Genomic DNA, 27,998 nt, shown 5'->3' on the forward strand with positions numbered 1-27,998 from the left:
ATTTTCTTCAGAAAGCATTAAACACTTAAGCAAACGAGCAGATCCATCCATTACCGTAATGCACTGCCACCATCTCCCACACAGGCAGGCGTTACATACTCTGCTCTCTGGGAGCCAGGAGGACTACCTTCCACCAAGAGCAACCGGTGAAGCTCGATGTGTAACTCACAAGTGACTAATCTGCCAGCAGCAAATGTCAGCCGGCTGAGTGATAATAAGCTCTGCCTGGGATTGCAGTTCAAGAGCAGTCCCACCCAGAGGATTATCGAGGTGAAGCTCGAGTGATTTCCAATCATTCTCTGATCGCTGAAACACACACACACACACCCCCAAACATTGTCATTCTGCATCTCATTGCCTTCTTATCTTTCCTCCCTTATTCTTCTGTTGTCTACGCTGATTCTTCCAGGGAGAAAAACTACCAGACTCACATGGGGGGGCTGTAACGGGGGTGGGAGGGGAGAAAGCGAGAACAGCCCCCGGGTTTCTATTCCAGTCGCAGCAAATGCCTTTACTAAAAATATACTTAACCATCGCATAAGGGAACGATGAGGGAGATAAAACGAGGTTTTACAGGTGCCGTACATTTGTATGGTGTTGCACTGCCCCCTGTGGGTGAATGGGGGTAAGGAATTTCTCGGCTCCACTTCTCACTGACCAGAAGCATTGGATTTCAGATGAAATAAAGAATTTTTACATCCGAAACACATGGGCCCGACCACATTCCCTGTCCAGGATCACAGGTGGCAAAGCCCGAGTGCAGGGAAAGGGTGTATTGGGAGAGGCGCTGTGGTGGGAGATGCACTGGACGTGTCGGTCACTCAACAACAACTTGCATTTACACAGCAACCCTTCACACAGGACAGGGTCTCCGAGTCTCAAAAGACAACATAACTGGCATGTCTTGCCCACGTGTCCCTTTCCCCCCCTTCCATGCTCACAAACACACCCAGACACAGGTATAAAACACCTACACACACGCGCACAAACGCGCACGCACACACACACACAAAGACTCACGCAGACTCGCTTACACACACGCAGGAAAAATGACAGGCCTGCAGGAACGCCAAACTAACTGTGGCCGCAGGGATCGGGGAAGAGGAAAAAAGCAGCTGAATAAAGATGACGGTCTAAAAGGAAAGTTGCCAGGCTCACAAACCAGAGGAATGTCTGATTTTGCTCTGCCCTGGGAGTAAAACGTAGCCATGGATGTGCAGCGCCCTTTGCTGGCTGATGGTTGACATGCAGTTGACTGGAAAACTAGTCACTTGCTGGTACAGTGACTGAAACACGGGACCCCAAAGACTTACGTTTCAGTTACCCTTCTATCTAAAAAAAAATCATCATTTCTTAAAAGAATTGTTGGACATTGCATTGGAATACCGTGACTTTTTGGTCGCCCTGTACAGTAAAGCCACACAAGCAAAACAGAAATCGAAAAGAACACTTTATTATTAAATGCAGCTTGAACATATTTCTCAATTTCACCTCCTAAATTCACCCGGGGATTCGGGGATGAACTGTTGCTCTTTCTAGCTGACACCTACAAACTGTGGGTTTGCACTGCCTGTTATAGCAAGCACAGGTTATAGCAAGCACACGTACATACACAAGCCAAATACGTGACAGTAACCCCACAGATCGCGTATGCCGATAAATTACTCTCATTAAATAGGAAAATTTCCAGATTCCCAGATCAATAACGTTACATCTCAAGTCACCATCGGGTCATCGCAAGGCATGCGGACGCGAGCACATGTTAGGTACGCAACAAACGCACACATACACATGAACACACAGTGGGTAACAGCTGTGTAAAATGTACAGACAGTGAACGACATTTCAATGTGTGCATTGAGTGAACACGTGTATCCAGCACACGCATTTGAGTGCAACCGGCACACACAGAGTGATGATGCAACACGCACAGCGAGCAAACATGTAGCTGGCACACACGCGCATACATACACACGCATATATGCACGCGCGCGCACACAGTGAATTAGTAGGCAACACACATGGCAAATTAAAACACATGCACTCGCTTGGGCAGCCACGCAACACATACACTGTGCTACCCACAGACACAGTCAGTGACTGTGAAACATGGGCTTAAAGTGAACGGCCATTTAATGTGCCACACGCAAAGGGCAGTAAATGTCACTCGCTCGTTTGACCAGATATCCTGCTGCCAATAGCTCCCAGCACACTCTCCGTATCAATTAACTTCCTTGACATTTCCCGTGATGGCTCTAGAACTCCATCCCCCAGTGCCTTCGCCGCTTCCTCCCTTTCCTCCTTCAAGGCCGGTCCCAAGACCTTTCTCTTTGACCGTGCCTTCAGCTCCCCTCTCGACACTCTACCCCCTCCTCGCTCCCTCCCTTCCCTCCCCTCACCCTGACCGTTTCCCCCCAATGCTCGGGTCCTGACCCAACTGTACAGCGCCTTGGGACGTCCTCCCGACGTGAAAGGCGCTCTATAAATGGAATCTTGTTCTTGTTGTTGTTTAATACTGGGGTTTCAAACAGAGGAGTCCTCAACGGAGTCAACAGGACGGGCCGCACACTGGGTAACACTGAGCAGGAAAGCTCCCCGAGGATCAGTTCAGGATAGTTTGCAATGTCACACTGGGACTTGGGACTCAGTCATTCTATCCGTCCAGCAGATTTGCTGCTAGGGTTGTGTGAAAAAATAAGTGAAAAACGCGAGAGAAAAAATAAACTCTTAAGAGAAAAATGTAGGCAGGGTCGATGACCTTCCTCTTCGACCGTGCCTAGCCCTCCCCCTGGCTCGGCATCGGGCTCCGCCACTGTTAAGAGCTCCGAGACGCCCGTCCGAGGTGACGGGCGTTATAATAAATGCAAGTTGTTATTGTTGAAGATGGGACGCGTGTTATTTTATCGTTATCAAAGGTGCTTCATTGACTTACCCCTTCCATGGGTGAAATGAGGAGGTCGTAGAGGGCACGGAGCGGCTGCTTGCTGGCCGAGCTCTGATTGCGGCTCAGAGATGAGGTGGAGTCCTGGAAGCTGGATGTATTGTTGCTGAACAGGCTGCTCATACTTTGGCTGCTCCTGAAAGCAACACAGGTGACAGTCGGCTAACAGTCCTGACCCAGCCGGGCCTTCCAGTGACGTGACTTTACCGTCGGAATCTAACCGCTATTCGCGCTGCATGGCGTCTCGGAGCACGCCAACCTTTCCCATGTGCGCACGGGCTGGGCACCACCATCCTCCACACCAGAAGAGGAGGATAAAAAAAAAAACCCAGAGACTCAAAGCAACAGAAAAAGAAAAAGGAGGTGAAAAGTAACGTTTCTGTGAGGTTTTTGCACTGGTATATGATGCACTATAATAATAATAATTCTTGCATTTGAAATAGCGCCTTATCGCATCTTCTGGAATATACTATCAAGTGAATTGACTGTACGTTTTGTGGGTGTATGTTGGTATATAATGAGGCCGGTATATAAATGAAGCTTTCTGTACAGCTGGAGAAACTGCAGGTGTCCACGTGGGGGCCAGTCATCCCTCCTGTCCCCAGCCATAAACCAACAAGGAAGAGCTCATGAGCGGCAATTTTCTGTAAGATTCTGTGATACTATGCACGTGTGTTTTGTGGGCAAAATGTGGCAGCCAGTCAGTTGCACACAGCAATGTCTCACAAACAGCCACGGAGTGAATAAGCCATTTTATATGGGGGTGGTGGGGGGTGGTATTATAGGCCAGGACTCCCTTCTTTTTTTTTCCCGAATAGTGCCATGGGATCAAAGCCCTTTGAGGCATCTTGCCCGACATAAGGCAAGGATTATGATAAGAGTGTTAAGGGACATGGAGAAAAAGTGGAAAAGGGGATTCAAAGCTGCGTTATGATCTAATAAAATGGTGGAATAGACACATCAGACTGAACAAAACAGGCTGCTTGTGTTCTTCCAACACAGGAGACAACCAACCACTCGTGCACTTAAAACAGGTGGTTGCTGTTACAAGCTGTTCTGTTACCACTCTCCCACTAGATGGTAATGTTGGATCAGGAAAAGAATCACGGTAACAGCGAAGGGTTAGATTCTCTTCAAATGACCCGGTAAAAGCAGCGAATAGTCACATAGGCAAGGAATGTTTTCAGCACAGACGATGGCCGTTTGATCCATCGTACCCGTGCCAACGCCACCTGATTTTCTGAAGCACTTCCTCGAAAAACTAATCCCGTTCTCCATCTCTTTCTCCAAACTGCTTGATATGTTTTGCTGCCCGGTGGAATGTATTCAAGTTTAAAATTGTGTCATCGATGTTATACGGGCGCCAACAGGGGGTGAGGTGGTGAACTGGATGTTTCCCCACTGCTCACGGGAGTCATTCTGCCTTCTTTTGTTTCAACAAAGAACAGTGAATAGCAATAAACAGCACCACAGTGTAGCCCCCTTTATACCAAGCTTCAGTATACTGTGGGTGAGGCTGCCTGCAATGTACACTTCCTACTGATAATGTACAGGTACGGAGGGCTTCCCCATGTCGCCCACTGATAAAACGCTGATATCTGTAGCCCCCCTACCACCATGTTGGACTAAGGTTGGACTGTATAAAGTACGGAAGCTCAGTAGCCAGTTGTAAACAGCAACAAGAGAATAATAATCCTTGCATTTAATATAGCGCCTTATCACGACTTCGAGACATCTCAAAGCGCTTCACAGAATGTACCTTGAAGTGAATTGACTGTGTATTTTTGGGGGGAACGAGGCAGGCAGTTGCGCACAGGAATTAGAAACTATTAACTCGCAGTTAACAGCAGTAAACAACAACAAGAGTAAATAAATCACAAAGAATAATCACTGGCAATGAAGCGCAGGCGACATAATCCCAGAGATTTAATACAAAGATTTCAAGAACATGCCAAAAAGTCCACTTTCCTGAAGCAATAAGTACCGTAAAATACAATAGGTAATGAATGCTTCTTTGGAATGAAATTAGGCTGTGATTTGCGAGGAAGGGCTGCTGTCTTAAAAGATAATAAATAATGTTTGCCTTTGATATATGGCCTACATTAAAACGTTTCCGTTCACAGGTAATTGTAAATGTAAATCTTATTCTATTGGAATTGTTGCCAAGTGCAGTGAGTGTTGTTGTACAGTAGGATGGTGCGAATGACGTATCATATTACATGATTATATATTATAATGATGTAGGTAGCAATGCTCTCGAGCAATCAATTGATCAGATGTGATTGGATTTAATGTCAAAATTTATTTGCTCTCATTGACTGACTGCAACCCGGTACATTTGGATAAAGTAGGAACCTTTTTGTTCCAGAAACTGCTCATCTCGATGTGATTAAATGGCGGAGAGGACATGGGAGCTCAGCCGAATCAGCCAGCTCCTTCTGACAAGCCCGTTGCCATTTCTCCTCTCCCCAATTTATTTCCTCTCCCAGGGGAACTCAGTAAGTGCAGGTAATACTTTCAAACTGACTGCCAACCGGGTGAGACTCCGGGTTATCAATCTAACATCATCAATTACATTACTAAACTCTGACCAGTTGCATTTTACTGCAGATATCAAAGCCACTGTCTAACCACTGTTACCCCCACTGTCTAATGACTGTCACGCTCAGCGTCTTGCCATCATATTAACACTTGTATTAACACTTCCCTCCCTAGGCCAGTGCCACAGTACCACAATTCCGAACCCACATCTCCCCCCCGTGCAATGTGTTGTCTAATCTAATGGTGACTGACATCTATGATAATAATCCTTGCATTTGATATAGCGCCTTATCACATCTTTGAGACGTCTCAAAGCGCTGCGCAGGGTACACTGTGGAGTGAATTGACTGTCTATTTTGTGGCCGAAACGCGGCAGCCAATTGGGCTCAGGTTATCAACCAGGGAAAATATTGTGGATCTCAGCCACAAAGACGTTTTGAATGTTCGCAAACCCAAAGCTGGGAGAGCAAGAGGCACTTTAGCTTTCTGCCAAGCCGTTGCCAAGACTGACTGTAACTCACCACTTGACATTGAGCGCTAGTCGATCACAACATGACAATGAAGCGGATGCTACTGTGCTGACAAGCCTGGGCAGTGTTGCTTTCTCCCTTGTTACTGAAGCCAGATGTTGACGGGAACCCATAAAATCCACAAATGTGCCAAACAGGCAGAGGGCAGAATGCCATTCAACATCTTCTTCAGCAAAACATTTGCAGCCGTGCTTTTAGCCTGGCCAAGTACAAGTCACGATTCTGCAGAAAGGCTTCAGACTGAGTAGCTTGTGTCTCGCAAGTCGATCTCTAATAATAATAATCCTTGCATTTGATAACAGCGCCTTATCACGTCTTCGAGACGTCTCAAAGCGATTCGCAGGATGTACTGTAAAGTGGATTGACTGTGTATTTTGGAAGGGATTATTACCTTATTATTAGCACCTCTGCTATCGAAGGCCCAGATCTGCGCCTTGTGCCGAACCTTACTGCTCTTAGTATAATACTGAAAACTCTTTAAAATAGGGAGTAGCTGGAAACGTTATTATCAGAGCGAACTGCACACGCACAACATCTCCCCAACTTCTGCACAATAAACTTGAGAGATCGTGTCTGGCGAAAATGAAATACAATGAAATAAATCCCACATGTAACCTCTTTGGATTCTAATGTTAGATACAAAATATTTACAAGAACTTCCTTTTGATCTGCCTCCAGCTTGGCACAGTCTATGTATTTATCAATTGGCAAATCTTTACCAGCATGAACAGCTGAGATGTCATGTTTCATTTGCAGCAAGGCCCTGGGTGCAGAGACTGGGGTCATATCAGAGAGTGTACCACGTGGACAGACACATTTACTTTACAGCTGGCTCAATTCCCAAGCCCTGGGCGTGTGTATGTGTAAATATCAGGTGAGGACACGATCAGTGTGAATTGTAGTGGCTCGACTGTCTCCTGACACTCACTGTCCAGCCGACCGCAGGAAGAATGGCTACCTGCACCAAGGTAACCAGCCTGTATCACGAGCACCCTGCTTGGAAATAATTTGGTCACTTCAATTCAAGATTGTTGCTGGGGCACCTGCTGTGTGCAATTGGCTGCCGCATTTTGCCCTCGCACTACACAGTCACTACACTTTACAGTAAATCCGGTGAAGGTCGTTGAGACAGAGTGATAAGGGGCTACGTCAAATGATTATTTATTATTAAATGCCACACGCTTTGTGTAAGCCGGTGGGAAAAGGGCAGGATGTGTAAAGCGGAGCTCAACCATCTTTCTTTCCACTCCTTATTCCCTTCCAGGTTTGTGGAAATGTCTAATGATTCACTCGGGCTGTTTCCCAGCTGGTCACAGCTCAGGCCTCAGTTCTGCGGCCAAGCCTGTCGTGCCTTTCACAGCCGAGCAAACAGCCATTTATCACGGTGGCAGTCAGGGAATGAAAAGCGAAGGAGGTTTCTGCCAGTGTCTGTTGCCAACAAACCAGACAGTCACTTGTGCCTGCGAGATCCCACAAACCGCATTGAGGTGAACCACCAATTAACTGGTTCACTCACCTCACTCGCTGTTTGTTGGGTTTTGCGGCCACAAGTGGCTGTCGGTTTTGCCTACAAATACTCCACAAGCACTCCAATTTTCAGTAGCTGCGAAGGTACTTTGAGACGTTTTAGATGTGATAAAAATGCAAGCTTATTTATTTCCTAACCAAAGAGTGAGGAGTAACTGATACTTTTGCGGGCGAACTTCACCCACAAAACATACAGTCGATTCACTTTGCGGTATATTCTGCGAAGCGCTCAGAGACGTCTCAAAGACGTGATCAGGCGCGATATCAAATGCAAGGATTATCACTATTATTAGAACTGTAGAATTCAGTGTGTTGCAAATAGGACTTTTCCTCAATCTCCTATTTGCAACACACAGAGCGTGTCTCCCCAGGGCGTGCGAAACCAACACAAGGTAATAACACCATCCCCTGGATCTAATATCGCAGCATCGCCCGTAAAGCCAGACATCACGTCCTATCCCTACCTGTTGAAGAGGTTATTCCGACTGACCATCCTGAGGAATCCCGTTGGATCAGTGACCGAGTTCAGCTTGTTGTTCATCTCCTCAAACTGCTGATCCAGCAGATCCCCGGCTTCACTCTCTGTCTCACTGTTAGAGCATATCCTGCTGTGGCAAGCAGATACAAACTACGTCAGCCAGCAACTCGTGGCCTGCACGGCGCTCACACGGACAGATTGCACAAAGACTGTGTGTGTGTATTTGTGCCTGTCCTGTGTGTACTTGCATCTAATTATTATTATTACTACTACAATCACTGCCATATCCAAGCTATTCTGACACTCTGGCTCCATCTAATGAATGCAAATCTGCTTTTCTCTTTCTCTCTCTCTCACTCTGCAATAACATGCAACGATATTTCCCTGGATACAGCATTAATTAAACTAGTATTAAAAATAATCCTCAACAACAATTTACATGTATACAATGCCTTTCACGTTAGAGGACACCACTAAGTGCTTTACGTAACTGAATGGGAATCTGGGCTGCGAGGGGATGGGAAAAGGTGGCCGAAAGTGCAGTCTAAAGGAATTAATATCTCAGTTTGTGAACTGCTTGTTTCGAGCCAGCCTGAGCTTGTCAATTGGATGTATGAGAATTCAGTACATTCCACAGATACTCGAGATGAACGTTCCTGGTGCCGCTGAAAGTTTATAGCTCCTTTGATACAGTTATCAATATAATAACCTTTGCATTTGATATTGCGCCTTTCGTGTAAGGAGGACGTCTCAGAGACCTTTTACAGGATATACTGTAAGGTGTAGTGACTGTATAACGCAGCAGCACAGCAATGTCCCACGGACAGTCTCCCCCAAAAGGCTTTGGATGCTGGATCCATTCACATCTTCAAGACTGAGGTGGATAGCTATTTGTGAGGTCAGGGTGTAAAGGGATATGAGGCAAGGGCGGGTAATTGGACTTGAGTAAGATGAGAAAGATGAGTCTTGTCGCAGGCTAAAGTGAGCCCAGAGTGTGGAATATGTACCTTTCTCAAATGCGTGCTAATTGTTTATAATGACGCACTGAACCAAGCGCAGGAGGCTGGAGTACTCGAAGGATCTGCATTTATAACAGGACGGGAAAAGAGCCACAACGGCCTCGTAGAAAGATGACTCGCAGAGTCAAGAAAATGTGATGGAGACAAAGGCCGAACGGTGACGGGTCTTTCATTTGTGGCAGTCCAGCTGCTGATGTGGAAAGAGGCTTTTATGCTGTCACGTCTCACAGGGGTGAAGAAATGAAATGATCCTTATAATGCGCAGGATTAGGCTGCTCTTGATTCTGAAATGCATCCCTTTTGATTAACAGACCCCGCCTGCTCTTTTGAAGAATTCCATGGCCGACAACACAGAAAAAGTTAACTCCTCACGTGCGTTGCTTATTTGAGGTTAGTTTCTCGAATTAATGAGCTGCTCAGAGTCAGGTAGCGATCAACAGTCTCTGGCTCACGGGGTTCTGTCCTGCCGTAGGCAACTAAACATTTAGCGCAGTTCTAAATGTTCCTCTCAAATTTACCTCCTCTCCTGGATTGCAATTGATAAATTCGTTCGAAAATGAAATTTGGTAGATGCTTGAAGAGGAGGAATATTAAGGGGCACGTGGAGTGAAAGCAGGAAAGCAGGATTGATTAGAAGTCATTTCTAACGTGTCTTATTACATTGAAACCTCTCAAATGGACTTAAATTCCGGTCTGCATGACAAGCCTTTGGCCAGGCCAGGATTTCCACCATTTGAAGCACAGCTGCTGAAGGTGCCATGCAAACTGCCAAGCGGAATTTCAATCCAGAAGTGCTTTGGGGTTAATTACTGTCATAAACAGTGACTGCTTTTTGTTGGCAAACACGACAGCTATTTTGTGCATAAAATGGTCCCGCAAACAGCCGTGTGGTTACTAACCATTTTATCTGAAAGACCATCGGTCGGGACATCGGGAGAAACTCCCTTTCCAATAACTGTAATTTAATGTGGCCGATTAATTTTCCAACTTTCTCTCCATTGGCAGAAGTCTCTACTCCTGATCCCCAGCCTTGTATTGCTGGGGTCCAGTTCAACAGATGCTGATTATCCTCCTGTACTCCCTTGCACTCCCATTCTCCCTGTAACTCCGGAACTCTCAATGCCTCAATCCCTCCGCCTTGCCCCATCCCTCCCCACTTTGAATTCCTGCCAAAAGACCTTCTTTTTTGATTGTGCTTACGGACACCTCCCCGTCCCCCTCCTTCTGGCTCGGGGTCAGACTCCGCCACAGTCAAGCGCTCCAGGACCCTACCCCGCCTGAAGGGCGCTGGATAAGTTGTTATTGCAAGTTGTTATTGTATCAGCCTTGGGCAGGCCACTGACTGTCGAGGGCTTTGTAGCCGAGCCTGATCTCAATGCAAATCCTATCTTCTTTCTAAATGAATTAATTAGCCCACAGTAATGAAGTAATATTGAAACAAACCACCTCCTGATTGCTGCAACTCAACACTTGTCTCTGGGTAATTGAAGTGCAGTTTGCGAAGCTCAGTGTTGCCCTATATATTGAGGGGGAGAGTGGGAGCTGCCAGGCTTTAGATGGGGAAAGATACAAAGGATTAAGTCTAGTTGGCACTGGCAGGAGGACTCTGGAGCTCCAGCAGATTGGGTGACAGCATTTCGCAGTCGAAGTATTCATGTATATTTATTAGCTGTCGGAAGTCTGCAGTACAGTTTCTGAATCATATCAATGAACATGACATGGCTGCCACTTATCAGATTATCCCGAAAGCTCTGTACTGCACGCTGCTCTGCGAACTGTACACTTCATCATTCAGACGCTTGACTTACGGAAAGAAATTGTCCGTTTTTCCGCTTGTGAGCTGTCAGGCTTCACAGCTACACACTACACTCTCTGCATGCTAAGTTAGTGCTGGGGCCACACTCTGTGACAATGTACCTTAAGCCCCCTGCACTGGAACAGGTGACCGAGGGAACTGCTCACCTTGAAATCTAAGCAGCCCGAGGTGCTCTACTCTTGTCCCGAATGTGCTGGAAACCACAAGCTTTGCCACCAGTCAGCCCAAGAATGACGGGTGCCTTTCTGATTCAAAAGGAACCATTAAAGTTTATGGCTCAATCAGAGCCAAGTCCTCGCTCGCTTGTCAAGTCAACGGTGCATCAGACACCATCAGGTATAAATACTCCCAATCCTAACCAAATTGCTTATTAAAGTAAACTGAGATGTAGACCAAACATCAATGCTAACACGCACAAAGCTTCAGAAGCCATGAGGGGCCGATGAACAAGTCAGACAGAAACGTAAGATGACCGTTCAGCTTGTGCATCTCCCCTGTGATATCGTTCCATGTTCAGATGCACTCACCAATTCTGGCTCCCTGCCTTTGGCCCTTCATTCCCTATTGAATCAGGAATCAGTCCATTTTATACACTTGAGGCAATTTCAACTTAACCTCTACTGACTACTTTGGTCAGATCTCTGGAGAAGACACCTTACCGAGAGTCACAGGCAGTATTGAGACCATGGACTACTTCTTTGTCCATTTTGACATTATTGGAAAAGAGAAGGGACTTTTTCCAGGTGTCCTGACCAAATCATTTGCCAGATAAAATATATCCTTGTCATTCACTTCATGTTGTTTGTGGGATGCTCTGCATAAGTCGTCTGCCACGATTGCCCACAAAACATTCTGTCGCATCACTTTAAGCGAAAACTACATGAAGAGTTTTTGACACGATAAGATACATCAAATGCAAGGATTATATTGTATAAATAATATATATTAACACATGAGCACAGAGTGAATGCCCACGGGCAGTGTTTGTGGCATGGAAAGCATGTGGAACTTCACCCTTTACTGAAATGAAGTGTGAAAGTCAGATTGTTTGCATATATCATGCATCGTGTGCTCAGAGTGCTGCAGTTCACTGCTCTGCTTCACGACAGTAAGCGGATTTGATCATTTTCCCCTCAAGATTGAAGCAGCTGACGCTGTAGCCCCTGCAGCACTAGACATCAATGGGAAATAATCTTATTATTCCCAGTGTAATCCAGTTTACAAATGGATACTATCAACATAAAATGTCGAGGAAAAGCAAGATTACATTGACAGCAAAAGAATCCCAAGATGATTCGCATTATCTTTTATCCTCTAACCCAAGCTCCCTGATCTCTGCCTCTCTCTCAGACATTTCTACCCTGAATCTGTAAACCCTTGTAATGCCTCTAATTCTGTTAGTCATGGAGGGCAGTTGCTAAAGTAGATTAAGTATTGAGACACAAATTGGATTGATGCACTAGAGTCTTGTAATGTTTCTTTACAAGCCTCCTGGCATTCAGACCTAACAAGATAGGAATATATGAGCAGCCTAAGATGCCTGAGAGGTAACTCCATATGGAAGCATAATTTATTTCTTTAAACTTTTGGAGTGGGTTTCAGTGATAGGCAGCCAGACCCCAGCCTGCCTCGTATCAATCTGCCCACCGGTTGATATAAGCCCATCTGTTGCTAGCACTCAACCTGAAAAGACTACACAGAAATAAATGAATAACTCTCGCATAGTCCCATGTTCTAGTGTTTGCCGTGTTCGCCTACAAAATACAGTCATTAGACTTTATACCATATCCTGTGGCGTGTTTTGAGACGTCCAAGTTACATAAATACAAGTTGCTGTTCACGCAGGATAGCATCTCTGAGTGCTGGTCAGTGTAGTCTGCGGAGGGCCAGGCAGTGGGGGGGGGATCCAAGTCCCAAAGTAAAGCGTGAACCCAAAATCTTCTCATCCAGAGGCAAGACTGGTAGCAGAAGTTACAGATGAGCCAGGCTGAAAGCATGCTTGACCCTTCGCTGCCTGCATTCCATCGATGGTATATTGTGGTGATGTAGTAAGAATACTGATATTTTAATTGAATGCATTTGGTGCCTTACATTGCACAGCTCAGCCACCCCATGCGAAGAGCAACAAAGCCCAGTACCCATCCCTGCAGAAGAAGTGAATGATCAGATAATAATAATAATAAAAATAATAAGACTCAGGCAGTGGCTGAATAGGATTCCACTGCTAGTAGTGCAGCTGCCTGCCTGCCCTCTCATACATGAAGGAGGAACCATAACGGGAATATTAATCAGGGGAAAGGATGGAAGTTCTCTCACATAGGGAAACATAGCCTGGAAGTATCTGAAGATTGATCCAGGACCATTCTCACAAAGAAAGAGAGATGAGGAAGGGAGGTAATGTAGACCATAGTCCGACTTAACACTTGTAACCTGCTTTTCATCCACATGGCACATGTCCTTCCCAAGTGTGGTTTGGTTTATATTCCTCCTCAACCGTTTTCCTGACCCTGACCCTTGTGCTTATGAATCGAAGCAAACATGTCATGGTGACAGAGCTTTACCCAAGTGTTCTGCACTGCACATGTTTAAATAAATAGAAGAGGCAACATTCCATCCCCGTTCACTAAATCCACATGAAACGTAAAAATATATAACATCCTCTTAGTGAGACTTATTAGGATAGAATTAGCCTGTTAGTAGAGCTTCTGAATCACACAGACCTTTTGATAAACTGATCAGAATGTTTTGTTTCGTTCATAAGAGTTAATTGCAAGTGCTGGCTTAAAGAAAATGATAGAAATCAGCTAAAACATTTGAGATAGAAGTGATAAATCTGTAATGAGTGGAGGGCTGCAGGCAGATTGAAGTGGGAGCTGAGCTGTGCAGGTCTTGTGCAGGACCTAACCACAGGGTGATATCAATGGCACTTTCTTCTACCTTTTACCTTCATTTTAATCCTTCATTAACAAGTCCTGTAACAACTCAGTGGCCCTGGCCAGGGTTCCCGTTCCTGGGTGCAATGTGCATTACATAGTCATCAGATGCAGGCAGAGTTGGTAGGGAAATAAAAGGAAACAGATTGCAATAGATTGTGCAGAGATAATGAAATGGCAACGCTGTGTGGTGAAGCAGCAACTGCAGAGACCTGTCACTCACACGTTTTTTAATGAGCTCAAATGCAATCACACTGGAATGAATCGCAGTCTGCCTTGTCTGTAACATTCAATCTGCCCAGAAGAGGAAAAGCACAAGCGAAAACCTCACAAAGAGTGTCTAGACTAAGATAATTATTAAAGCGAAGTTGTACCTGGTGTAGTAGGATTCCACGCCAAGTGCCAATCGAACATTGGCTACGTGCTGCTCCAGTGTGGAGAAACTGGTGGCCTGCAGATTCATGCTGCTGGTTTCACTGAAATCACCGCTGCCTTCTGTCATATTATCACCCAAATAACACTCGTGAAACTTTAAAATTCCTGCAAGGAAATGGAGAGAGAGTGAGTGTTAGCGTGAACACCGGAAGGCGGATATTAGAGCTCCAATGTGACTGTCTCCGACACCTCAAAGTTTCAGAGCTCGAAATTTACACCAACCCTTTTATTCTAGTTGGGTGACAAAATGTCCACTTGAATTGGTTTGATTCTAGATAAGAGGCTGAAATTGTTTTTTTTCACACTGGATTAGCTCAAATGGTCCGAAAGGTCTTCTTCGCTTAAACCACTCGTGTTAATCATTTGCATTGCATTTTACCCCCTCCCCCCTCAGGCGCAACCTTTCGAAACCATCAGAATCAATATCAGTAGCCCTTTAAAAAAGGCGTCATCTCATTATTCAAACCATCTGCCCGTATTCAGGGTGGAAGGAGCACTTTCTGTTCAAAAGCACTCTACCTAAATATAGAGGAAATTATATTTGAGATGCTTTATAGAATATACTGCAGGGAGTCTTATTATTATTGACTGTGCATTTTGTGGGCGAAACACAGCAAACAATTGCATACAGCAATGTTCCACAAACAGCCATGGAGTCATTTTATTGGGGGGATTTTCTTGCCCAAGACACCAGGAGTAAACCTTCTTCTCTTTTTGAATAGTGCCACGGGATCTTTAACGTCCGCCTAGGCAGGCAGATGGGACCTTGGTTTAATGTCTCATCCGAAGGACGGCATCTACGGCGACACAACACACCCCACCCCCAGCACCGCATGGGAGTGTCAGCTCAGACTATGTGATTCCAAGTCCCGAAGTGGAGCTTGAGCCTGCGACCTTCTGACTCAGAGGCAACAGTGCTCCCACTGAGCCAGGCCGACACACGACAGCTGATGCCACTGAGCGATTTTAACAAAGGTCCGACCGTATTAAAGCATGTTATTGTAGTAGCTGATTCCAGTCTCGTGGTGGCGGTGTTCATACATGAAATGAGTCGCAGCACAATGCCAAAAAGTGATCTGGGTACCTCAACTAGACACACATCAAATCAGACCAATAATACCATTTGCATTTCATCCCACTGAATTGCCTGAAAACCATTTTCCACATGGGTTCTTTGAAGTGTCGTGACCGTCGGTATGTCAGGGCTCTGTTGTTTTTTTTTTGTCAGCTGCGTATCTGTCTGACACAGAGGGAATCCTATCATCACATTTAGGAGGATCCAAACCAGACTGATAGTTCCAATATGTCTGCCACCCACATAAGGAAATTTCCCCATGTCTGGAATGGAATATGCACTCTCTCCCTAAGGGAGGAGAGAGAGAGAGAAAGAGAGGAAGGATACTGTGTCAGAGATTACCTAACCATTTTATTGAGCTCTCATTTGTACCCCATCTGCCTTTCACAACTTTCCTCATACTCTTGAACACCTGGCAGAGCAGAACTTAGCCAATAAACCTTCCAGCTCCATGCACTTACTCGAACTGCCTGTAGATCTCTTATTCACAGCTTTACATTTCCAGAACTACTGAAATGATGACATTTCCATACAAACCATTTGAGGTTAAGTTACCGCAGGTTACATTTAGGTTAAACGGTCTGAAGAGAGGGTGACTTAATCTGCTACAACTAAAGGAACCTGATACAACAGTCATTTCCTACGTTCTGTGTGTTGATCTTGATAATGAGAACTGGATATAGAGGATGTTTTGGTTTCTTTTAAGAAAGATTTCCATTCACAGCTTCAACCAGAGGTGCTCTGCAGTGCAGTGTAACAAAGTAAGTGTATGCGTGGGAGATTCAAACACTGGCTTCAAAACACCAGACGTCAATTACTTGTCCATCAGGGAAGCCACTGAGCTGATTGTCTATGAGGTGGGAGGAAAAATAGAGAAGAAATTCCCACATTCCACCCACCCATCCCAGCTCCCGAGCACACACAGACACACACATGGGCCCCCGTTTCATGCGTGTCTCACAGGGGACAACAGAGTAGGGAGAGATAAAGACAGAAATAATAAAATAAAACCACATTAATAATGAGAAAATGCAGCATGACGAAAGCACTTAGAAACCAGGATCACTTACACACGGCACATTTTAGTGTTGAGGGAATCTTAAATCATTCATCTGAATATTAATTGAGGTTTTCAGGTTATAATCACCGCATCCTGCTCTCAATGAAGCAATTAAAGTTGGAGACGCTGAATAGTCATTTTATATAAATCAGTTCACGAACTATAATGTAAAGCAGTTTCTGGCGTGAAGTCTTTGGAGCAAAATTGATTCCCGCAACTTAAGAATGTCGCCTTACTTATTTTCTCATTAGGACAGGATTGAAGAACCCAGAGGCCTGCGTGATCTGTGGGAGAAGGGAGCACTTGACGTAGCGAGACTAGATCAGCAACCTCAGTGCGACACTCTGTTCCCCTCATTCTCCCCGAACACGCTGTATTCTAGTGGAACACGAGGACAGTTTGCAGCAAATGCTGGATATCGGGCAGTGTCTAAGCACTCGCATCTAATGCTGTTTGATCAGGGCACACAGCATACCCTCTGCTCTGCAAAGGAGGCAATTTAGGCGCTTGTGATTGCTTTGCAACTCATGGTGTGAGCAAAGCTGAGTGTTGTACTCAGACGTGTGTGTTGACGCCTATCAGGATCTCGGTTCATTTTGAACTCCGTCTCTTTCTGTTGCCGATCAAGAGAGAATACATTGAAATCCAGCAGGGAGTGGTATAGAAGGAGTGCAGCCAGGCACCATAGTGTCCACAACAGCAGCAACAGGGAATGCCCAAATCTGGACGACATACACACAGTCAGGGATACATAATGCACGAGAGACATTAACACATTAATGGCTTCAGTACCTGCTCCTGGTGCGAGAAGCCAGCTGTACAGGTACCCTGCTGCCAGCGAGTAATACAGCACCAGGCTGCGCTGGTTATTAACACTCTCCAGGATCTGGTCAACTGTGACCGGGCTGAATGAGTCAGACTCCTGGTGTCCAGTTTGCCGTTCTATCAAGAGGTCGGCAAATGCCCTGGTTCTTCCTCGCTCTGCTACAGCCAATGCCTCGTCGTGACGACCTACAATACAATACAAATTCAATACAAAATTACCTCTGTACAGCGCCTTTCACTCCAGGAGGATATCTCTAGGCACTGGACAAGTCAGGGATTTGACCTAAGCACAATTGACACAGCAATGCGTAATGTCAGGTAAAACATTGCCCTCGCTGTTACTCGGCTCAGTGAATGGAATTTACTCGGACTTTATTTTGACGAAGAAAACTAGATCTCGAGGCCAATACTGTCAAATATTAAGAGTATTCGCTAGTTCGTACATCAAGGTCAAAGCTTCAATATACCTGGTAACCAATTCCCTTTACGTTATTACCTTGTACGTGAACACAACACTTTATTCCCTTTCCCCCTCCACTGGAAATAAAGCCCTTTCTCCACTATTGGTGGCCGCGCTTTCAGCCACTACGCCTCGAAACTCTGGAACACTCTTCCTCTATCCCTCCGCCTTACCCCTTCCTTCCCCATCTTCAGGTTGCTCCTCCTATTCAACCGTGCCTACGGTCAGCTCTTCCTCTCCCCGGCTCGGAGTCGTGCTCCGCCACTGTCAAGCGCTCTGGGACGCAACCTTGCATGAGGGGCGCTGTGTAAATGCAAGTTGTTGTTGTTGCTGAAACTCCACTTACCAAGGCTGACCAGCACCCGCTGCAGAGCTTGATAGGAGCCTGTCTGCAGGTCAAATAGTGAGAGTTTGTAGTCGGTGCTGTGCTGTGCTTCGTGGCGGATAGTTTCAAACAGAGCAGATGATTTGTAAAGCTGAAAGCAACAGACAATGTTCTCGATGATTAGCCTGTATCTCATGACATCAGTAAACAACTTCCCAAGCCATCCCCTCAAGACAAATGGGGTTAAAGTCGAAATCTGTGACTCTCTTCACCCAAAAGGCTGTGGATGTTGGATCCATTCATATCTTCAGAGAGATATTTGTTAGGTCAGGGTATTAAGGGAAACGGAGCAAGAGTGGGTAATTGGACTTGAGGTACAGATCAGCCATGATCTTATAGAATGGCGAACAGGCTCAAAGGCCTACTCCTGTCTCTAAAGCACTGCCCGGTACTAAGAGTAAGCAGTGACGGCTAACACTTGGCCTCAGTGCTCCTGGGCTGGGGAAGAGAAACCAAATCCGCCACAATTACACATTGTAATTTAATTTCATCTGAATTTAATTTTATTAATATACAAAAGCTGAAAATTTCCAGAAAAATGAAATAAAGAAACTCTAAGTAGGTACGTTTCTAATATAGACAAGAGGACTCCAACAAACATTCCTGTGAGTGTCTGCTCTTGGACTGGGGGAACGGGGGGGATTGTAGTGGTACGAGGGGTGAGTACCTGGTGCTGCGATTCCTCCAGGTTGCTGCTGACCCACAGAGAGAGTCCAAGTCGATGTCTGATCTTAGCTTCATCTTCTCTGCGACCCAATTGTTCTGCCAGCCTCAGTCCTGAGCAAAAAAGACTTACGTCAGCGATGAGAAACTCTCAGACCATTAGAATATGCTTACATGGTGTGCGCATGTGTGTGTGTTAAGTGCATTGAGATGTCCTTCTGTCATGAAAGGGGCTATATATATATAAATTCTATTGTATTTTCGTATATCTATCTGTGTGTCTGTCTGTCTGTGTGTCACCTCTGATAATGCAGTACACTCCACAACACTGTACCGGAGCATCAGCCTTGACTATGTGAGTTCAAACTCTTGACGTGGGATTTGAACCCGTAACCTTCTCGATTAAGAGGCGAGAGTGTTATCAACTGAGCCAAAAGGGACATAGTTAGATGCTAAGGGTAGATAGTAAGGGTGCTAAGGCATATGTTGGCAAGGCATGGGGAGCAGGTTTGACAGGCTGAATGTTCTCCTTCTGTTACTCTCCTGCCTATAACCACATATCCTGCTGACACACTCCACAAAGGCTCTTACATAAATAACACTAATAATCCTTGCATTTGATACAGCGCCTTATCATATCATTGAGACGTCTCAAAGCGCTTCATAGGATATACTGTAAAGCGAATTGACTGTGTATTTTGGGGGCGAAAACGGTCAAGTGAGGGTCACCCAATGCCTCACGTCAACGTTGTTAGGAGGAAAGAAAATTCTCGATTTTAATATGAGTAATACACTTTGAGTGAATTCAATTGTGGAATATTTTACTAAATAATTGAAGGAAGATAGATACTGGCTGCTTTAAATAATTGAAGGGTATGGCGACCGGATTAAAAAAACAAAAGATTAATAATAGTTATTTTATTGACTGCGCTAAATAATTAAATAAACTCATTGGAGTTTTGAAAATTAAATAGGGGAAATTACTGGCGGCATTGATCAGTGTATGAGCTGTGCTGCTGTCAGCCAGCCATTCCCCTGACACAGTCTCATCCCACAGTCAATCTCTTTTGCTGGGTCTTAATGCACATCAACTGCTGCCTGTCATCCCACACCTCCGCGCAATCCCACTTGCCCCTCAGATAGCAAGCACTGCTATTCCATCCACTCCGCTATCTCTAAATTCCATGTGTAGTGTAGAGTTATCCAAGAGAGGAGATACTATTTCCTATGTAAATTCATGCAAGATCCAGATTACCACAATGTCCCTCCAGCCAACAATACAACAACTATATACACAGCAACATTATAGCACTGTGTTTGCCTTTCTTTTTCCCCCACTTTGAAAGTGAATCAAGCATGTTCCCCTAAGAAATCCCTAGGTGGCTTTTTTTCTGGGAGGGAGAGTTAGGAAGGGACATCTCAACCTCAATCTAATCTGCGCTGTGTCTGCAAAAGTGCTTCCAAATATTATTGGCAGTTTATGCAGCTTCCCTGACGGCGATTGTGCTGTGAAAGACGCAAGCATCCTCAGGGTCGGACGCTTTCAAGAGAGTTGTGGGGAAACAACAACAGCTCGCACTTATACAGTGCCCCTCACGTGGAGCATGTAACTAGAATGGCCACAGAATAACAGATCGCAGTGCACGCACCTTCCTGTAAATACATGACTGCCTGCGAGTAGTTCTGTAAGGCGTGATGGGTCCTCCCCAGGCTGCTATATGCCATGGTTTTGGCCACCAAGTCATTCATTTGGGCTGCAACGCTCAGGTGCTGTTCCTGGTACATCACAGCGCGCTCAAAGTTTCCCAGTGATTCATAGGTGAGCCCCAGGTTTCCGTAGGCACGGCCCTGGTACGTGGGGTTGTCTGTCTCCTCCGCTATCTCTAAATCCAGCTGGTGGTACTGCAGTGCTGTTTCGTATTCTCCCATCAGCTGGTAAACAGCACCGAGGCCACAGGCGGCGTCACTCTCCAGGATCCGCTTCTTCATCTCGCGGGCGATGTTCAGCTGACGTTCAAGACAAGATATGGCCTGCTCGTAGTTGCCCAGTTGGCTGTGTAAGCTGCCCAGCTCCCCGTACGCCTGAGCCTTGTTCGACGACTCTCCGAGCTCATGAGTCACCACCAGTCTCTTTTCAAAGCACACGAGGGCTTGCTGCAGGTTCCCCATTGCCCTGAGCAAACAACAGAAATCAGTTACCTCCGGCAAAGAAAACGTAAAGACCCATGTACGCAATCGCTCGGGAGTAACCGTGCAGGGATTAGAGCTTTTTGCCATCGTTTTCTGCTGTCATTTGTTTGATCAATTTCTGTCCTTTCCTGTGTTCTCTGTGAACCACATAATCTTTCCAGCTGAGAGGCAAATGAAGAATGCGTATGTAACAGAGGTGGGACGGAGGGAAAGAACAAATTAGAGGAAGAGATGGCACGAGTTTGGATTTTAAAACAGAGAGAGGAGGACAAGGAGAGTCATGTCACAGCACTATGATGGTGACTCCAATCACCCAGAGACAAAGATTGCTGACCAACAATAATAATAAGCCTTGCATTTGAAGATTGGCCAACGAAAGGCTCGTGCTTCTCATGGCTCCAATGAGTGCAGTGACTGGCATAACAGTGGGAAATACCGGGTTGAATCTTTATGCGATCAAAACCTGGGTCCTATGAAAAAGAACCAAGTGCAGTTTGAGTTCTCAGCCAAGTTGCAGCCCCTTTACCTTCGGGCGAGTCCTTTTACATAGAATTAAATCATTCAGCGATTAAATCACCACCGGTGAACATTGCCAGCATTCATTATGACCTTTCCTTTTCAAAACAATGATCTAGTTATACAGCTGGATATGAGAGTGCCACTTCACTCAGCGCTGTATCTGTCTGATCGTTTAGAAAATGCGAGTCACTGGCTTTTAAGGAGTGTGGTCGCAGTGACCCCGGCAGAATTTGTTCATTTTTTACAGGATCATAATTACTGCACTAAACAAATCAACTGACTCGGTGAGAAACGTATTAATTTCTCTCGAAATTGCTGAACCATGCCGCTGTGCAGTAACAAATAACCAGCGCAGAGCAGTATGATCGGCAAAAACTTTTCCGGCATCACTCACTCAAGTTACATGAGAGCTGTGTTGGTTGAAGGACAGTGACAGACAGGGCTGTGTTACCCCAGGATCAGTCACATAGTGACTGCAGTGTGTTGGTTCTGACCGAGTTAGGCGAGTATTAGGAGGGTAGTAATTGGTGTCCACGTCTGACTCAGTTTTGTAGCCACCGTAACCTTGGCAAGGAGCAACAAGTACCTTCACACCGAGAAACCATCCTTCAGCTGCCCTCCCCTACACCCAGGGTTGTGTGTTTGTGTGCTGCACCAAATGTCACCCTCTTCCCACTACCTCTGGCAAGGACGACAAGCCTGGAGGGGAAAAAGCAATCTCTCTGTGGAGTTTTACCTGAAATTGAGCAAAACCTTCCAGTCGCAAGCTAAATGTTAGATGATTTCACAAAATGGGCTGTCTGGGTGTAATAATCTGTGCCGTGTGGCCTCAGTACTGTAGATGGCAGAAGCATCTAACCTCCTGGCATTTTTAATACTTCTCCTCTCCCTCCAAGAGTTGGCATATGTCACAACATTCTACTTGGGAGATTTAATTGGAGCCTGAGGGGTAGCAGTACTGTAAGTATATAAATACAAAGCACTAACTACGGTATAATAGGATATAAAACTCGATTAGGCCTCCTTTGATCTAACACCACAGTTACTGCATTTAGGTGATTAGTGCAAACTCTTATTACAGAGGATTTTTCATCTGAATTAATTCAGTTCTGCAGATGGCCTGTAAATAACAGGCTCTGGAGCCAGTACGTGTTACTCAGGATCTCTCGCAAACCTCACAAGTTGTTTCTTGTTCAGTGTCAACAGTCAAGTCTGTTTGGTGTGTGTGGCGGAGGAATGGATGGAAAGGAGAGAGGAACACACACACCACACACACACACACACACACACAGTCATACACTCTCACAAAAGCCCACACACAGTGAAATATAAGCAATGACGTGTTCACACAGAAATATATAGATACACACACACACATAGATACACACATACACACCCACATACAGTCTCAATCATACATGCACACACACAACCTACTGAGCTCAGCTCAATAGGTCAACCCTTACCGATGCCCATTTCCGAGTCCCCGATAGGCCTTGGCTTGTTCCTGAATCCGATTCAAACTCTGAGCCACAGCTAAATACTGTTCATGGTATTTCACAGCTTCCTCATAATCGCCCAGCGCTTCGTAGCAGTCCCCGAGATTGCCATAAGCCCGGCCTCGGTCTAACATGGCATCGTTGCCACTCAACTGCTGCAGTGTTGCTAGCTGCTGCTCAAAGTAACCAATGGCATCCTCCATGATATTCATGTTCATTTTTGTGATCCCCATGTTGCCATAAACTTGTGCCTCAATATTCGGATCTTTTAGCTTATGCCCTAAATCCAACTGTTCTTCGTAACATTTGAAGGCCATGGTGTATTTACCGAGGGACATGTAGACAGCAGCAAGGTGTCCGTGTGCTTTGCATTCTCCAGACAATTCACCGAGCTCTTGGTAAACCTCCAGTTCCTGTGTGTGATATCCAAGCGCTTTGTCATATTTCTGTATCAGTCTGTAGGCAGTGCCCAGGGCTGCGTACGCACTGGCTTCCAGCTTGCGGTCTTTGGCCTGATGTGCCAAGGCCAACTGCTGCTCGTAGAATTTAACAGCGCCAGTTACATCTTTCTTGCACACAAAAATGTCCCCAAGGTTGCCTAGAGCTCTGAATTTGGCCCGTGCATTGTTCAAGGACTGGGCTAGAGAGAGGAGATACTTCTGACATTCTTCTGCTTTAATGTAGTTGCCAAGGGCCTTAAATGCAAGGCCCAAGTTGCAGTAGGCCTTGGCTTGGCTTAACTTATCATGCAAATCCTTGGCTAGGGCGAGATCTTGTTCATAGTACTTCACAGCCTCTTGGTAACTTCCAAGACAGTAATGGGCATAGCCGAGGTTATGACACACTTTCCCTTCGCCCTCCATATCTTGTAGGTCGGGTGATAAACGCAGGTATTGTTCGTAGTATGGAACAGCCTGAACGTACTCTCCCCTAGAACAGTGGAAGTTACCGAGGTTGCTGAGTGCCCGAGCCTCACTTTGTACATCCCGCAGCTCTCGTGCTATGTTCAGGTGGTTCTGGTAGTGCTGCAAGGCCCTGTCATGGGCACCGAGTGCCTGATAGGCCACAGCTAAGTTGCCGTGGGTCGATGCTTGAGATGCTCGATCATTTACCTCCATTGAGATCTGTAGCTCTTGGCGATGGTACTTTACAGCTTGGTCATACATGCCCAGGGCATTGTAAGCATTGCCCATGTTCCCGTAGGCTCTTCCCTGTGCAGCATAATCATTGAGTTCCTGGGCAATAGAGAGGTGCGTCTTATTCAGTTTCAGTGCAGTATCATAGTCTCCTTTCATCTGCTGAATTATGCCTGATGAAGACAAACATCACAAAAGAGAGGGATTAGATTCTAATGAACTTCACGAGGAGGGATAGTTACGACATGATTGAGTTACTCGTCCACACACGGTTCAATACAGTCTGGAAGACCTCAATCCAAATCTCCTATCCAAGAATTCATGATACTCAGTTATGCCTGGCCTATTCAGGTGCTCCATTATCTTTCAAAATTACCACCACAAATGGAATTATTTAGGAAAGGATGTTATTCCACTTTCAATTGGTCGCAAAGCTTTAATGTACATCCAGACATTCAAGGTAAAGGATAGAATTCTCGATTTATGAAGTTGAATCCCACCACAATCCATCACGTAACCTCCTACACAAGTTACCATTTGTGCTTCCATCAGGCAAGTAGAGATTCAATATAACACAGAATTACATTTTCACATCGGGAGGACTTCCCATCCAGATATATTGCCAGATTTGGAAAAAAAGGAACATTAAGGGTATGGAGAGTGAAAAGAGAGGGGACTTTGATTAGATTAGGTGGCTTACATGGGGAAAAACATCAACACAGACTTTCAGCGCTTTGGGAAGTCCTCCCGACGTGAAAGGCGCTCTCTAAATGTAATTTTGTTGTTGTTGGTGTTGTTGATGAATCAAAAGATCCCTTTCTGTGCGTGACTGTATAGGACAATCCGGGGTATATAGTCACAGCAATATCCTGCACTTACAGATAAAGTCTTACTGTAAAATAAAACTGAATTTCAGTGCAGCAGTTTATACATACTTTTTTGTGGCTGTTGTATATAATATGCTAGTATAATATACATATTAATATATATATAAATATAAAACATGCCATTGATTGTAACCCAGGTGCTAGGCTCCTGTCATGGTGATTACATTCCTCTCAGATTTACTAAAATTTTCTTGATGTTGATATGGATTGCACTGAACAATATTTCATTCACTGAGCTGCAACCACCACACTCCTCATGTATTATACAGACAGTTCAGTAATCAACTTGCTCGCTGTAGGCAAACCTAACAGCTCATTTATTATAAATGCAATAAGGCAAATAAGATAAATAAGTCACACTCACGCATGCACAGCCTCAGCGCTCTACTACATGCTAACTCCTACACACTGACCATGTCGGTACAGGTACAGGTGGCTTGGTGACAAGGTTGATAAGAGAGCACATGTAGTTTCCAGCAGTAAATAAACAGAACACAAAGTCTCAAAAACGGACACGAATGCAATCGGTTTACGTTGAGCGAGTGCTAGGACAGTTGTGTCAAGCCCGCTGAGCGACAGAATGCTGCCTTGCATTGTAAAGGCGCCGTGGTCCTTTTGTGTATAAATAAATAAAGTCACTGTACTTTACACTAAATCTCGCGAAGCTCTTTCAGGAACATAATAAGACACTATATCAAATGTAAGGATTATTATTATAATTACGGGGATGGGGGGAGTACGGCTTATTAGCATTATTGTACTTGCATTGCCTGGTACGTTATTGTACCTCACATTGTAAAGCACAATACACCAGAATCAGTGAGTCATAATGACAGGGGGTGTTACCTGACACAGTAAAGGGGTACAGTGTTTGGGGACCTGCCTGTCCTCCACAGTAGAACTTATGAGACTATTAGGACCGACAGCAGCTGTAATTAAGGAGTGACGGAGGGCCAGACGGTATCTCTGTGTGGGATTTGTCCGTAGAGAGTTCAGTGCACTAGGCAGAGGGGAACATAAGTGCTTGTCATGTTTGTGGGAAGAAATTGGGAACGAGGAACACGGCACATTAAGCAGATCCTGTATGTGGAGCTGCTGTATTTTACTCACAATATTTTGGAATTCAGTCTTCGACTCTTAAGGAGCGTTTTGAGTGTTACGTCACACAAATATAAGCGGAAAAGAATAGATCACGTTGCCGATATGAAAATAATGTTTTATTACTATTCGCACAGCAACTGACCCCGAGTATCACACGCCAATTCAAATAATTCCCGAGAGAAAATATAGCCTATTCTTGCACAGAGAGCTACAGTACAGTTCACTCATGCCTACAGAGGAGAAAAATGAACAGAGGTAGGTACAAAAATAATCCTTGTATTTGGTATAATGCCACAAAGCATTTTAAAACGTTTCTATGAAGTGTAATGACTGTGTGTTTTGTGGGTGAACAAAGCAGCCTATTAGCACAGCAACAATGACTCACAAACAGCCATGAAGTGAGTAACCGATTCTATTTGTCAGGACATCAAGAGAATCTTTTTCAATAGCTTTGTGGGATCTTTAATGACAACCTTAACAGACGGACAGGACCGAATTCTGACAATGCAGCACACCACCCCCCACTGCCACTGAAGTGTCAGACTAGGTGATGAGGTCAAAGACCCAACAAAGGACGGAAACCCACACACAACCTTCTTGACCCGCAGACAACTAAGCCTGGCTGACACTTCTAGCTCAACCTGGAAGGGTCCCAGCCCTCTTGGAAGGAGGGGACGAGGTTGCTCAGCAAGTCTTAATCACCCTGTAGATCAGAGCAACTCAACACAGCTGCTCCCCTGCTATCATAGAATCATAGAATCATACAGCACCGAAGGAGGCCATTCGGCCCATTGTGTCTGTGCCGGCTCTTTCAAAAGAGCTGTCCGGATCAATCCCACTCCCCTGCTCTCTCCACAAAGCCCCGCAAACTTGTCCTCCCCAAATAATTATCTATGGTGGGTGCTCACCTATTCAGATTACAGTATAGCAGTCGAAAATGAGACATGCACAAGACCAAACACAAGTTGTGAGTCTTTGTGATATAGACAGAGAGGCTGACGGTGTTTATCTAATGCAACACCACATGAATCAGGATCAGAATTTAACCACTGAACACTGAAAATCTCCAAAAGTTGGATCTGAGCCAATACAATACCTGTCACGAATGACTTGTTGCCCTTTATCCAGCGTTTATGCCAATGGTGATATTGTACAGCCCTGGAGGTTTAAAGGGGAAGTCTAGTTTAATTTAAATCATAAGCAGAGTTGAATTCCTAGTGTCACAGGGGGCACCTCCCTTTGGACAGTAACATTAAGTTCCCTTGTGAGTTTGCTCTCTCCCCGTTTCTAGAGTGTACAACCGGAAACTGTACACTTTCCACAACAACCTCACTACGCAGGCCTGTCTCTCTGTTTTCCTCCAGCCCACTAAATGTTTCTGTCACTGGAATAAAAGCTTTTGTAGTTAAACATAGAAATCTCGACCTTGAGACAATACATCACTCACTGGCACTTCCCACGCAGATGGCCTCAGTGCAGTAAATAACATTGGGCAGTGCTCGCTCGGTCAGCCACTGGGGGGAATTCACTTCGCAGGAATTTATTCATTTTCTCTCCACAACAGGGAACATATCACTCACCGGCGCGCTAACCTCAGAACATTCAAATCTATAATATTGTCATAATATACTTTGCATTCGCTATAGCGCTGCATCACGTCTTCCGAGACGTCTCAAAGCGCTTCACAGGGTATACTGCAAAGTGAATTGACTGTATATTTTGTGGGCGAAACGCGGCAGCCGGTTGCGCACAGTTTATTTATCGATCTAGATTTTTAAAATCTAAGCCATTAAATAACTAAAACGAGTTTGAAAGCAGGAAAACGACCACTGTGCTAATGATTACCCACCACGCAGTGGACTGCAGCTTTAAGGATCCCTCGCTCTCTGTGAACTCTGTGATGGTTTTGTATATTTATTTATTCTGAGGCCTAGTTGGATTAAGCTAATCAGTAATACAGCTTTAAACTAAAGGAGGC

The 27,998-nt window shown here is 45.2% G+C and overlaps 1 protein-coding gene across 1 annotated transcript in view; it reads right to left on the reverse strand.

Moving 5' to 3' along the window:
• ttc28 (tetratricopeptide repeat domain 28) overlaps positions 1 to 27,998 on the reverse strand; it is a 170,297-nt gene that overhangs the window by 25,621 nt on the left and 116,678 nt on the right. The window contains exons 6-13 of the mRNA XM_042337666.1: positions 22,864 to 24,205; positions 20,338 to 20,861; positions 18,693 to 18,802; positions 17,987 to 18,116; positions 17,148 to 17,366; positions 14,160 to 14,325; positions 8,004 to 8,147; positions 2,933 to 3,077 (exon numbers count right to left, since the gene is read on the reverse strand). Coding sequence (XP_042193600.1) covers positions 2,933 to 3,077; positions 8,004 to 8,147; positions 14,160 to 14,325; positions 17,148 to 17,366; positions 17,987 to 18,116; positions 18,693 to 18,802; positions 20,338 to 20,861; positions 22,864 to 24,205 — 2,780 coding nt within the window. The remainder of the gene's footprint in view (positions 1 to 2,932; positions 3,078 to 8,003; positions 8,148 to 14,159; positions 14,326 to 17,147; positions 17,367 to 17,986; positions 18,117 to 18,692; positions 18,803 to 20,337; positions 20,862 to 22,863; positions 24,206 to 27,998) is intronic.

Source organism: Callorhinchus milii, unplaced genomic scaffold, assembly GCF_018977255.1.
Source record: "Callorhinchus milii isolate IMCB2004 unplaced genomic scaffold, IMCB_Cmil_1.0 Scaffold8, whole genome shotgun sequence".
In the NCBI taxonomy this organism is placed as follows: Eukaryota; Metazoa; Chordata; class Chondrichthyes; order Chimaeriformes; family Callorhinchidae; genus Callorhinchus; species Callorhinchus milii.